Source organism: Parus major, chromosome 6 (assembly GCF_001522545.3).
Source record: "Parus major isolate Abel chromosome 6, Parus_major1.1, whole genome shotgun sequence".
In the NCBI taxonomy this organism is placed as follows: domain Eukaryota; kingdom Metazoa; phylum Chordata; class Aves; order Passeriformes; family Paridae; genus Parus; species Parus major.
The window spans coordinates 31,821,189-31,834,013 of NC_031775.1; the positions used below are offsets into that span (position 1 = coordinate 31,821,189).

The following is a 12,825-nucleotide window of genomic DNA, read 5'->3' on the forward strand; positions in this document are numbered from 1 at the left end:
CCCTCCATCCCTTGTCCCCAGTCCCTCTCCAGCTCTCCTGGAGCCCCTTCAGGCCCTGGCAGGGGCTCTGAGCTCTCCTGGAGCTTCTCCTCTCCAGGTGAGCCCCCCCAGGTGTCCCAGCTTTTCCTCATGGGAGAGGAGCTCCTTCCCTCTGATCTTCTCATTGTAATTCCACATCATGATCATTCTCTGAAGTTTGTGTCTGAAGCCTCAGTTGTGCTGGGAACCTTTCATAAACATTCAAATTCACTTGAAAATAAATCAAACTCCTATCCACAGCCTTTTTCAAATCTAGATTTTCCCGTTCCTTGCTCTGTGGGCTTGAGTTGTTGCCTGCCCTTTGTGCTTCTCACTGATTCAGGAATTTTCAGCTGATAGGGAATACTTTCATATAAGCTGACAACTAATCCTGGATCCTGTTGCACAAATGAGATTTTCTTTCCTAAAAGCAATATGCACTATACAGGATTGTGGACTTAAGGGAGGCTGGCAAATGCACAGGAAATTTCATCAGTTTCTGGTGGAGAAAAAAAGGCTCTAATTCTGTGCCTTGAGAGGTCAAGGAGGATTTATTTGTGTCTCCAGAGGAATTAAAATTCAAAATACATGAATTTGTGAAGCTTGAAGGACTTGGGGGTGAGAGGGGTGGGTGTGTGAAGCAGTTTGCTGAAGCATTTTGCTTTAGTGATGTCGTTGAGTGATTGATGATTCAGTGGGAAATCTGGAGAGTTTGGGACCTTGGATCAGAATGGAGGCTGGTGGGTGGGGTTTGTGTGTCTTTAAAAAATAAATAAGTAAAATATAGTTTTAAAATTAATTTTATTCATATTTATAAACACAAATATGAATATGTAGTAATTAGATAAATAATGTTTCCATATAGAAGTAAATGCATCTATAAATAAATAACATCCCTACAACCTTATAATAATATAATATATATAATCTTATATTTAATTCTCATTTCACTACATAGAAATTAAACAAAAAGGCATAAACATAATTTTTCCCTGAGTGTGGAGCTGTTTAATAATAATTTAGTGGATATTTTCAGTGCTCATGGTTGGGAGTTAAATGAAGTGTCCTATCCTTGCAAACGTCAAGGTTTTGGTTTATGTAAACAGTGATTTGTCTGATTTGTTTTGTCCTATGGAGTTATTTGGATTCGCTGTTGCTTTGTTTTCCAAATGACTTCCAGCTGATTGCCAAGTGAGCTGTGGAGCTGCTGTAGTTAGAAAGAGAAAATCCAGGGATTTTTCCATGAGGAATTTGAGTCTATTGGATATTAGTAGACAACACCCAGCATTTATAAGATTTCTTATTGTTCAGTTATGACTCAACTCACAAGCTGTGAACTGGAAACAAAGTTACTGAGCACAGGTTAAATTTCTTTGGCCACTCAAATGAACCATAAAATAAATGGATTTATCAGTCTTCCCAGAAATAAAATGTTTTTATTGACACAAATTTATGGTGTGTATTCACCTTCAGCAGAGCTCCTGTGTTCATTGAAGGCTTTCATTGAGTGCTGCTAATTGATAATTCCTGCTGAGCATCCTTTGGTACAGATGAATATTTGATTCTCTCTGACATTAAATCACCACGGGCTGGACTTTGCTCTGGAACAGATGTGGAATTATCATTGTCTGTGATCACTGTGCAGCAGATCCTGAGCTGGTTTGGGAGCAGGAACAGGAGTTCTGGACCATGAAGTTCCCCATCAGTCAGGGCTGGGAGGTGTTTGTGGCTCCCAGTGTTGGGGGTTCACCTTTCCCCCTCTGTTTCCCAGTGATCTGTGCAGAGCCCATCAGTGTTTTTGGAAATAGTTCATAGCAAAGATGCCCTGAAAATCTCATCTTCTGGTAGGGGATGGCACCACAGCACTGGGTTGGTTGAGACATCCCAGAGTGATGGAGTGGTTTGTGTTGGAAGGGACCTTAAAGCTCATCCCATTCCATTCCTCTTGGGCAGGGACACCTTCCCCTGTCCCAGCTGCTCCAGCCCCAATGTCCAGCCTGGCCTTGGGCACTGCCAGGGATCCAGGGGCAGCCCCAGCTGCTCTGGGAATTCCATCCCAGCTCCTCCTCACCCTCCCAGGAACAATCCCTGCCCAAAATCCCACCCAGCCCTGCCCTCTGGCACTGGGAGCCATTCCCTGTGTCCTCCACTCAATTCTCTCCTGTCAGGGAGTTGTGCAGAGCCAGGTCCCCCCTGGATGTCCTGACTGGGCCCCCCAGCTGCTCCTCACCACCCTTGGGATGATTTGTGCAGTTCCCAGCCCATTTTGTGTCCCCCCATGTTTCTCAGCAGCCCAGGTGGGAGCAGAGGAGCCCTGGCAGCTCCACCCAAGGAAGGGGGTGTCCTGTGCTGGTTGTGTAATTCCAGACTAAGCCCTGTGACAAATCCATCAGTTTTCCCTTCCTGAGAAATCCAGCCTGACTGCCTCCCCCACTGATCAGTGTAGCTCCAGCCACTGGAGCTCAGAGGTGATTTGGATATTAAACTGATCTTTGCCCCCTTCATACCAGTGGGGCTTAGCAGGGCTGTGGAACATTCTCAACCCTCTCTAATTAGGGGCCTTTTAAGTTATTAAAGACTGATTCACCTCTCAGGCTTTGCAGAGACATTCCTGTGCCTGTCCTGGAGTGTTGAGCAGCTGGGCTTTGGGGTTCTTCCCCTCCCCTGCATTTGGGGACACTTTACAGTACATGACCCCTCTGCCCTGTGGGGTTTTGTTTCATCTGCTCTTTCCTTTCCATGTTAGTCCAAAATTCAGGGAGCAGCATATCCTGAGGTTTCCCAAATGCAGACTGTGATCACAGAGCATCTTTGGGGCAAATCTGCAGAACCAAGCTGTTCACTGGGCTGACATTTATATGGATAATTAGTAATTAATTTGGACCTGGCAGTTCCCTCCATGTAAGAACAGTTTGAGTACTTGAGCAAGGAAGGGATTTTTTTTTTTTAATAGAGTCAAATAGTCAAAGGTTGTAGCAGTTCAGAGGCAGAAGTTTTTAAGGTGAGGTGAGGTTTTGGTTGAAAAGCTTGAAGTTAATTTATTTTTCCTGATTTTTTTTGTGTCTTATGTAAGCACTGAAGCACATCAGCCTGAAGGCCCTGAAAGCTGTGTTTGTAACCTCGTGTTTTGTGTGCAGACTGCAGGGAAATCTTGCTGCCAACAATGACAGACCAGCTCAAGTATCACTTGGAGAGACAAGAAGATTTGGAGGCTTGCTGCCAGCTGCTGAGTAACATCCTGGAAGTGCTCTACAAGAAAGATGTGGTGAGTGCAGGGTGGCTCTGTGATGAGTAACACTTCACAGAAATTGTTTTAGTGAAGTGAATTAAGCAGGTAACTCCTCAAGCTTTAGATTTTTTTATTTTTCTTTTCTATAACCTCCTAACCAGCCTTTTCTTGCTCTTAGTTTTCCAGTGATGAGGATGTGTTGTGTGGCATCTCACACATCACATCCAGCACAGCACTTGTTGTTTCTGAGGCACATCCAGTACAGCTTCTCTGGTTAGATAGTGAATAAATAAATATCCTTAGGAGTTAAACCGTGCTCATTTTCTGTGCCTGGCCTCTTCCAGGTGGAAAATGTTTTGTTTTGATGGTTTTTCTTTTCTCCCATGGGCATTTTGGGAAATGTGCATTTGAGTTGTATTGTTGCAGACATACAGCATGTGTAATACCCCTTTTTTTTGCCATAAAAGTCTATTTTTTGCTTTCTCTTGACCTGAACAAACTTAAAAATATTGGTGCTTTGCCAGAGAGCTGCAGTGCTTTGATGGTCTCCTAAAATTTGGGGTGCTGCTGCTGCCTGAACCTTCAGTGCTGTGTAGAATCATGCACTAACTCAGCTGGAAGGGACTTGAGGGGTCAGCTACTCACATCCTCTCTGGTATCACATTTAATTGTGGTTTTTTGGGTTTTGCTCTGAGTTTTTGTTTTTGGAAGCAGCTCTGTGTGGCTGCTTCAGAGGGGGGGGTTGTTCTACAGGAGGAATTTGGTTCTGGCAGCTTGGCTGCTCCTGTCAGTCTTTGTTGGCTGCTTTTCTCTCCGTGGTGAGAACCCACCTGCAGCTCCAACCCCTCCCAGGCTGATCCTGGCAGCAGGACCAGCTCCTGGGTGAGTTTGTGCTGGGGATGGATCGTCCTTCAAATATGCACATCTATTTTTCATCCATAAGCTAAAAGATGGGAGCAAAGCTCATCTGTTTCTTTCTCCTTGTTGTGTTTTTGGCTTCGTTTTTTGCCCACTGTGTGAAGTTTCTGGACTTGTCCTTAAAAGCTGCTTGGAATAAATATTTCATTTTAACTTTTTCAAAAGTAGTGGTGGATTGCTTCTAATATTGACTGAAATTGGAAGTTCCTTAATGGAAGTTTTGCTTTGCTTTTCTCTTCCTTTTAATTGAGCTGTTGCAGAGCAGCCCCCCACCCTGATCTGGTAATGCCTGTGGGGTTTTGATGTTGGAAAAATGACTTGGGGGAAGAAAATTAATGGGTAACTGAATGCCATAGGCTGCATTTCCAGGGTTTTGGCTTTTCATTGACATTGTAACAGCACATTTTCATTTATCAGTAACATTAGTAACATATTAGTAACATATCAGTATTAGCAAAATAACACTTGGTTGAAGTGGGAGACTCATTCCCTGCTTTTGATCAACAGCAAGTGATGTTTTATTTAATTTTCACCAGACAGGTGGGTTGAAAGGCAGCACAAATAGTTGTGTTTGTAGTTATCACTGATTTGTTCCTTGTCCTCAGGGCCCCACACAACGCCATGTCCAGATCATCATGGAGAACCTGCTGAGGACAGTGAACAGAACTGTGATTTCCATGGGACGGGACTCAGAGCTCATTGTAAGTAAACTCAAACACCTCTGTCACATCTTCCTGAACCTGCCTGTAAGAGGATTGTAATCCCAGGTGACCCAAAGCAATCAAAATATCCTCTCTTTCTCTCTCTCTGTGTGCTCAGGAAGCTGGAAAGCACTGCCTGGTAATTTTACTGTGCTTGACACAGGGGAAGAGAAAAAAAAATAAAAATAAAAGAGGCTTGAAAAATATCTGTGAGCAGGTGATTAGCCAGGATTGATATCTGTGTGCACCAAAATGATGTAGTATTGGTAATTAGCCAGCTGAGGAGTGTGGAAATGAGACTTGGCTGTTGTTATTGCATTACAAGCATTTACTTGTCTTTTTGACTTAAATTGAGATAACCAAGGTAAGTGTCCAAATGACTGAAGAACAGAGGCCAAAATTAAGTTTAGAGGAAGGACTGATGCAAGCGACCCTATTGACTTAACACTGGTCTTTTAAATCCTTACACTTGAATTTTTCCACTGTTAATTAATTAATTTTGGACTAAATAATGAAAAAAATAGTGAGGCCTGTTGATATCTGAGATGGGGATAAATCTGAGTGTGTTTTTGGGAGTCTCTGTGTGTATTTGCCTTGTCTTGTATTCTTTTGTAGCTGTCTGCTCTGGCAGCTGATCTCATCAGCAGGGACCTGGTGAAAGTGAGCCAGGTTTGTGCTGAGTCTGAGCACTTGTCCCTCAGTTCTCCATCACTTTGGGTCACTTTGGCTCAATGCACTGATTTCTTACCACAGGGTTAATTGTTAGTCTGATAGATGAGTCCATCAGCAACTTGATCTTTTGATCTCCTCTTTCCTTCCCAATTTAAATTCTCCCTGTAATTGTACACAGTGATGTTTGACTTTTACAGGGCTCTGTGTCCTCAGCACATCCTCTGTACCTCCTGCTGCCCATTCCCTTGGCATTTGGGGTGCTCATGTTGGCAAATCTGCAGTAATTTTGTCTTTGGTGCATCATCCACTGGCTTAGTTTTGGTTTTCCACTTGGATCACTTTGGGTTTTGTTGTAAGGAAGGGTTAATGGGTGTCCAGATCCATTGTTGGAGCAAGAAGTCACAGAATCCCTGGATGCTTTGGGTTGGAGGGACCTTAAAGCTCATTCTGTTCCATCCCTGCCATGGGCAGGGACACCTCCCACTATCCCACAGTGCTCCAGGCCCTGTCCAGCTTGGCTTTGGACACTTCCAGGGATGGAAATCCACATTATCTGTGGGGAAATGGTTCCAAGCAGATCATTCCTGCAGAATATTCCAGTGCTGGGATGCAGTAACAGTGCAGGGAAGTCGACTTGTGTGTTATTTTAACTTCCTCAGTTTCAGGCTGAATGTGAGTTAATTATTGTTTTGATGAACGTGATTCAGGTGATATTTAAAAATGTTAATTATGCCTTTTGCAGTTAGCAGAGTAGATTTGAAAACTTGTGTGTGTGTTTGAACTCAGAACAGTGATATTAAAGATGTGCATTGTGCTGGTGAGCACAGCCTGAATCCCTCCACGCACAGCCTCTGTAATCAGCTAATGAACACAGAGATTTCAGGGTATTTTTAATGAGTACTTACTCCTACCTTACAATGCAGCCTTTCCTGAAGAGATTCCCCTGTTAAATAACCAGCCACAACTCATTTTTGTGGTGTCAGCAATGGAGGAGGAGTCGAATGAATAATAATAATTAGGAAGCACAGCTTGACCTCTCTTGGATCAGATTTGGGTTGAAATGATGCAGTGACCTTTCTTTTTTTTAGTTTTACCTGTAATAGAGAATTAACCACACAGAGTGACTGGAAGGAAGGAATTTGAAATACCTGACAGAGGTCAAGTAATGATAACTTCTTTCAAAGAAGTAAAATATAGCACATAACCAATTTTTTATTCTATAAGTATAACTCTGCTGATGTCCTAAAGCTGGCATGTTTTCTCCTTGGAAAAATACTTAGTGACACCATCTCCATCCAAAACTCGATGTTACATAATGCAGTTTGTGAGCAGGGGAGGAATGTCAAGGATTTAAGTGCTCAAGTGAAAAGTTTTAATTGCAGGATGAGCCTTTTCTACAGCGTTGAACTGGACAGTTCCCTTTGGCTTTGCACATTTGGTTTTCATTTTTTTCCTCCTTAAATGTGAGCTCCTTGATAAAATAAAAGGAAGTTTTGTCTTATACCTTCAAAAGAGAATTACTTTCAAATAAGAGACTAGTTGCAAGGAGAAAAACCAGATATTAAGTGAAATGAAGTATAAATGATAATTTAATCTGATTTGTCAGTAGTTTTGGTAAGAAGAGGATTTTTAATCCTTGTTGCTTTTGGACTGTTTTTCCCTCTGTAAGTCTCACTGGTGCTTTTCACTTGATCCATTTGCTGAATAGAATATTTATTATTATTATTATTTATATTTATTTTATGTAATGATTCTATTATTAGTACAGGATGCAGCCTGAGGGTGCTGAGCTGTGTCCTGCTGCTCCAACCTGCCTGGTTTAGGTTAATTTTGCTCCTGCCTCGAGCTGCTGCTGCTCCTGGCACAGTGAGAAACCACCTGGAAAAAAATCACAAAACCTTTCTTACAGAAGAACATGTTGCCTGAAGAAAAAGTAAATTGAATAAACTTCCTTGAGCCTTTGGAAGGGTGGTTTTAAACCATTTCTTTCCTTTCCTGGTGGCTTTTGGACAATGTTGGGTTCCGCGTGAGGCAACATCTCGGCCTCCTCCAGTAAATCAGGACAGGGCAGCCTCGGTGGCAGCTCCAAAGTGATCCATGGCTGCTCCTTCTCCTCGTGTCTCATTGGGATGTGCCTCATTTCCAAAGCTGAGGAAAACAAACTCTTTTTAATTTCTGAAAGGAAATCTCCTGGCCTGGGGGAAGATTGGGGTTGGAACGAGATGATCATAAAGTCCCTTCCAACCCAAACCATTCCATGTTCCTTTGGTTTTAACTTCCAAGAGTGTGTCCTTGAGGAGAGTGGCTCTGGGGAACATCCAGAGGTGTATGGGGAGCAAAGTCAGCGCTGTGACTGGGAAATGGAGTGTTTTGGATGTTGGTGTGGGAGTAGGAAGCACTGGGCAGGACTCTGTGGAGCTGCTGATGAATGGAATCTTCTCCACTTTGCTGCTTTCCCCTCCGTGCTTTGGGAAGAGAATGAGGTGAAAGCAGAACAGAAATGATGCAGGAGCCATCAGAAGGAGAAAAAGGGCTTTGTGGAGTCTCTGAGGTTTCTGGAAGGAGACTGAGAAGGGGAATCTCTGTGGGGTGCAGGTGACACCTGAAACAAGGAGAGTGACAAGGGTCATGCAGAGCAGAGTGGCACTGATGGGAGAACTCTGGATAATCAATCAATCAATCAATCAATCAATCACCATGGTGTATTGTCCATCTCTTGGCACTTCCAGGCTGGAGGCCTCCCCAAAAGGCTGTAAAATACAAGTGAAATCCTGAAATAAGAGTTACTGATGGTCACAGGAGACTTCTGGGGCTGCACTTGTTATTCAGGAGTTGAATCTGGATGTAAATTTATCTTCCTGTGCCTTAAAATCTGTCCAGGTCAGGCTTCATGGATTCCAACCTGTTTCCTTCACTGAACTTCTCCCATGTAAAAATGCTTTGCTGTATTGAGTCACATGTTTTCTTCTCTTTCAAAATCATTTGAAATCACATATTACAAGCTAATTTCACTGACACTGAAGCCATCATTTTATTCCATCACCAATGCTGAGCTTTTTTTTGTGTTGTCAAACCATCCCTGTTGCATTCCCTCCTAACGTTTATGGGAGTGAGCTGCACTCACCTCAGCAAATGGACACATTTGTAGCACTCCAGTTATTTTAATGAACCAAAGATGGCTTTTATGGAATATTAAAAATCTTCATGCAGTCCCTTTTGTTGTCCCAGACAAAATAGTGTTGGTGCAGTTGGGTTTTCAGTGGCAGTCTGGTTCAATTCCAGCTCAATTCCAGCAGCAATATATAATATGTGGTAATACACAGGTCCTGGGATAATCTAACAGCTGACTTGGTTATGTTCATGAAAAACATAAACTTGGTAAAGTTCATGAAAAATGACCAAATTTCATTGGAGAAAGTGATTTAACCTTTAAAACATCAAGTGGAATTAAAGGCATGGACAGTGGTTTTGCATTTTAGGCAAGAAAAAGCAAACACTTTGTACCCATGGTAGGATTTTTCAGTTTTAATCATGTTTTTTTTTTTTTTTTTGTTTTCAGTTTATCCTGGATTTTTAAAAGTATTTTTACAGTTATTTTTGTTTTTAATCTTTAAGAAACCAAGTGCTACTCACAGGAATAGTGTTTTCCTCATAGTTCTAAACCAAAGAATGCAACTGTTGCTGTGGGGAAATTATAAGGACTCGGCAAAGAACAAGGGATATAAAATCACTGCAGTATTTATTGGCTAAAAAGTATTTTGAAGCAGGAGATGGGAGAAGTGCAGCTAGAAAATCAATGTATGAAGTGCAAAGGACTGCCAGTGAATCCAGCAAAGCCACACTGAAAATAAAACCTCATTTTTCTCATTAGAACCTCCAAGATCTTCTACATGAAGAGGAAAATAGCTCTGTCACATTGAACTAAAAGCTCTAAAGAATTAGTTTGTTATTTTTTTTCTCTTGGTGTCTATCTAACCTGAGCCTGAGTGATTCTAAAGGCAATACAATTATACATTTTACACACTTGCAAAAACATTTTATTACAAAGTACATCGGAGGGTACCAGAGAACACCAGATGTCAGTCGGAAGCAAGACTCTATGGTAATGTCAGCTTTCCCCAGGTTTAAAAAAATGTAAAAAATTAAAAATTTGCAACTTCTTAAGAAAATAGCCTGGACATGTACAGAACACTCTGTGAGAACTTTCCCTTTGAGCTCTTGGTTTCTCCAGTTGGAGTTTCCTCCCTCTTTTCCCGTGATTCCAGGAGCTCTGGATCAGTCAGGAACCACAAACAGGTCGGGTTTGTGGCAGGGTCCCTGCACACACACAAAGCTGCTGAGGGCTGGCACTGAGGATTTGGGAACTGATTGCCATGGAGAGATGCTTGGTTTAATCTCTTTAAAAAACCCCTAACACTAGGCCTGATAGCATGGAGGAGTGCATTAATTACTGGTGTTATTTTAATAATGGATACTGCTGTGTTTTCCTTGTTCTGCCCATTTTTTGAGATTCCTTTCTGCTTAGGAAAAACAAAAAGTAATTTTTGTTTAGAAATATTTAGGTTTCTAAGCCATGTTGTGTGGGCTGTTTTGTAAACAGTTCTGTATTTTAGTTAAAAACAATATGAAATACATGAAACACAGGTTTTTTTCCACATGAAACAATGACACTTCCTTCCTGGTGTACAGGATCACCTTCCTAATCCTTCAACTCCCACCAGAGGATTTCAGGATTTGCTTCTGTGCAAGAGCTCGTAGCCCTCTTGAAGGTCTACTGCAAATACTGAGCTGGCCATAGGCATCTTCTGCATTTCTATTCCCATTTTAACTTGCTTTTCTTGCTCTTTGGGGGACAAAAATGGAGTTATTTTCCTCTCAGGAATAAATTGGATGCTGAGCTAAGAGGAGAAACAGTATAAAAGAAAAACACTTCCCCAAATTTTTAGTACATACAAATAAATGATTCTTGCACCTAAAGGCTGAAGAATTTGTACTTTCCTGCTGCTGCAGGGGATGCAATTTCAAACCCAGTTTGTCACATGGTGCTCAAATGATCTGAAATCCTTAGGGAAAAATCCCAAACCAAACCAAAAGATCAGATTCCCACTCCCTGGCCACTTCTAGCATGAGGAATTTTTCCACCAATGGTCATTTTAGATGCAAGTTTAATGACAGCAGCAGATACTTAAAGGAAAAGATGCAGTTTATACGTCAGAGCAAAATTTTAAGTGCCATTTCAAAAAAAAACCCAAACCAAATTAGAAAAAAATCTGATTCCCATCTCTCCCCTAAGCATTTCAATTACTGAGTACAATTAATAGATCGAGATATAAATTATAATAAGCTGGGAAACCCATCTGAGAAGCTTAATTAATAAACAAATAAATAGCATTTCAAATTCCAGCTCCTTCCAAGCAGCGCTGCAGCCTCCCCCATCTCCTGGTGCCTTCTTGCAGTAGTGGAGAGGTTTTTCCAAAGACTGTTACAAAAAAATATACTAACCCATGGCAAAGGCCAGCAGTGAGGGTTGGGATGGGTCTGTTTTGGGGTGGGGTTTTGTTCCTGTGTGGTTGAGACTTTTCCAAGGTGACACTGAGGGGTTGTCCCAGGGACCCTGTGAGCTGGAGGTGCTTAAAGGCTGGGCCTGATTTTTGGGAGCTTTCTGGCCGCTCCCCCGCTGGGGCTGAGCAGCAGAGCGGTTCTTCTGGTGGTGAGGACACAGCTAAACCAGAAATGATGTTGAAATGTGAGAGCTTGGTTGGAGTCTACATCGCATAAAGGCAGAGAATACACCACAGTCACATCTCGGAGATCGGCGCGGCCTCGGGCCGCGGGAAAAATTGTGCTTTGTCCAGGAATTCTGTGCTGAAAACTGCACTCCCCGATCAACATGGAGCTGTAAAACTGAACACCACTGCACACATAAGGCTTGCTCGTTGTTTTTCCCCCTCGTTGTTGCCCGGAGACAACAACCCAGACCCCCAAAAGGCTTTCACCATTCCTGTGGGAGCAGGATGCCGGCCTACGCTTTAACAGGAGCGCGACGCTTACGGATCTGAGCGGGGGCCGGGGGAGAGGGGGAACAGTTTTACTTCCCATCTTTGTCCAGATTTCCATTCAGGTTTTACATCCCACATTGGCAAACTGCAAGCAGACGTGGGCAGGGGGTTCCCCGAGCCCTGGGCATGAGTCCGTCGGTACAAAGGCCTTTTTGGTACACGCGGTGAGAACTGGCCAGGACGCTCCTCCTTCCACCAGGATCCCGTCAGAGGTGATGGATACAACTCCAAATATTTGTCAAAGAAGGCCTTGAACTCCACACATAATGGACTTGGGTTAAAGGAACCAGAGTTTCCATCTTCCATGCTTTTTTGATTCAGTTTTGGATTTTTGCTTGGGAGTAGAGGAGTAGCTCTCCTGAGAATAAGGCAAAGGTGCAACCTGAGTTTCCTCAATAGGATGAAGTTTTCTCAAAACTGGCTGTAGTTTATCTTCTTGCTGTTTAAAATCCAATTCCACGCTAGAAATGGGAAGAAAAAAAACACTCATTATTTATGATGATAAAAAAATGTTAACCCAATGTCTAAGTGCTTAATTTATGGAAGATAAATGGTTCTTGCACCAAAATGGAAAGGGCAAGTTCAAAAAGGGACATATTACTGTTCAGCTTTTCCCTGCTGTTAAGGAGGGTCTTCAGGATTATGGTGGAGGTGCTGGGAAGTGTCTGAATGCTAGAAATACAGCTTTTTTTTGGTGAGAAATGATTTTTGAGGGTTTCCAGGCTCAGTTCTCCCTTCTGGGAGGTCAGGGTGGCAGCCAGGCACCTGCATCCTTGTTCTTTGGGAAAGAACCAGGGAGGCTATCCCAGAAATTCTCTACCTGAGCTGTTCCTTGCCACTTTTACTATGGAAAAGATTAATTTCACCAAGTTCCTGTTGTATGTATAAACTCATATGCATGTGTGGGATAAATAGATCAATTAAAAAGCAATTCTCCTTTATAGTGCATCCTTGCCTTCAGAAAACAGACTGAAGCTGTCAAATCCCTGTCCTGAATTCCAAACACTGTCGGCTACAAAATCCTTCCAGCAATTAAGAACCGCAATTGAAATGAAATTCCAACCCTTATTTAATCTTTGTGCTGCAGAGCATTTTGAGGGCACCTTATAAACCAAAGGAACCACAGCATAAAATGGAACAAAAATCCCATCTGATGGTGGAAACTGCATTTTGGCCCCTCAGAAATACTCTGGAACTTGGTGCTTTTGGTTGGGTTTGTGCAGCAGCC

General features: G+C 42.5%; 2 protein-coding genes across 3 annotated transcripts in view; one reads left to right on the forward strand and one right to left on the reverse strand.

Annotated features, from left to right (window-relative positions):
* DOCK1 (dedicator of cytokinesis 1) overlaps nt 1–12,825 on the forward strand; it is a 263,271-nt gene that overhangs the window by 76,564 nt on the left and 173,882 nt on the right. For both annotated transcript variants that reach the window (XM_015632986.3, XM_015632987.3), the window contains exons 26-27: nt 3,156–3,283; nt 4,771–4,866. In XM_015632986.3, the coding sequence (XP_015488472.1) occupies nt 3,156–3,283; nt 4,771–4,866 (224 nt within the window). The remainder of the gene's footprint in view (nt 1–3,155; nt 3,284–4,770; nt 4,867–12,825) is intronic.
* Nucleotides 9,261–12,825, reverse strand: part of INSYN2A (inhibitory synaptic factor 2A) — a 40,124-nt gene continuing 36,559 nt past the window's right edge. Inside the window, exon 4 of the mRNA XM_015632988.1 lies at nt 9,261–12,058. Coding sequence (XP_015488474.1) covers nt 11,875–12,058 — 184 coding nt within the window. The 3' untranslated portion in view covers nt 9,261–11,874. The remainder of the gene's footprint in view (nt 12,059–12,825) is intronic.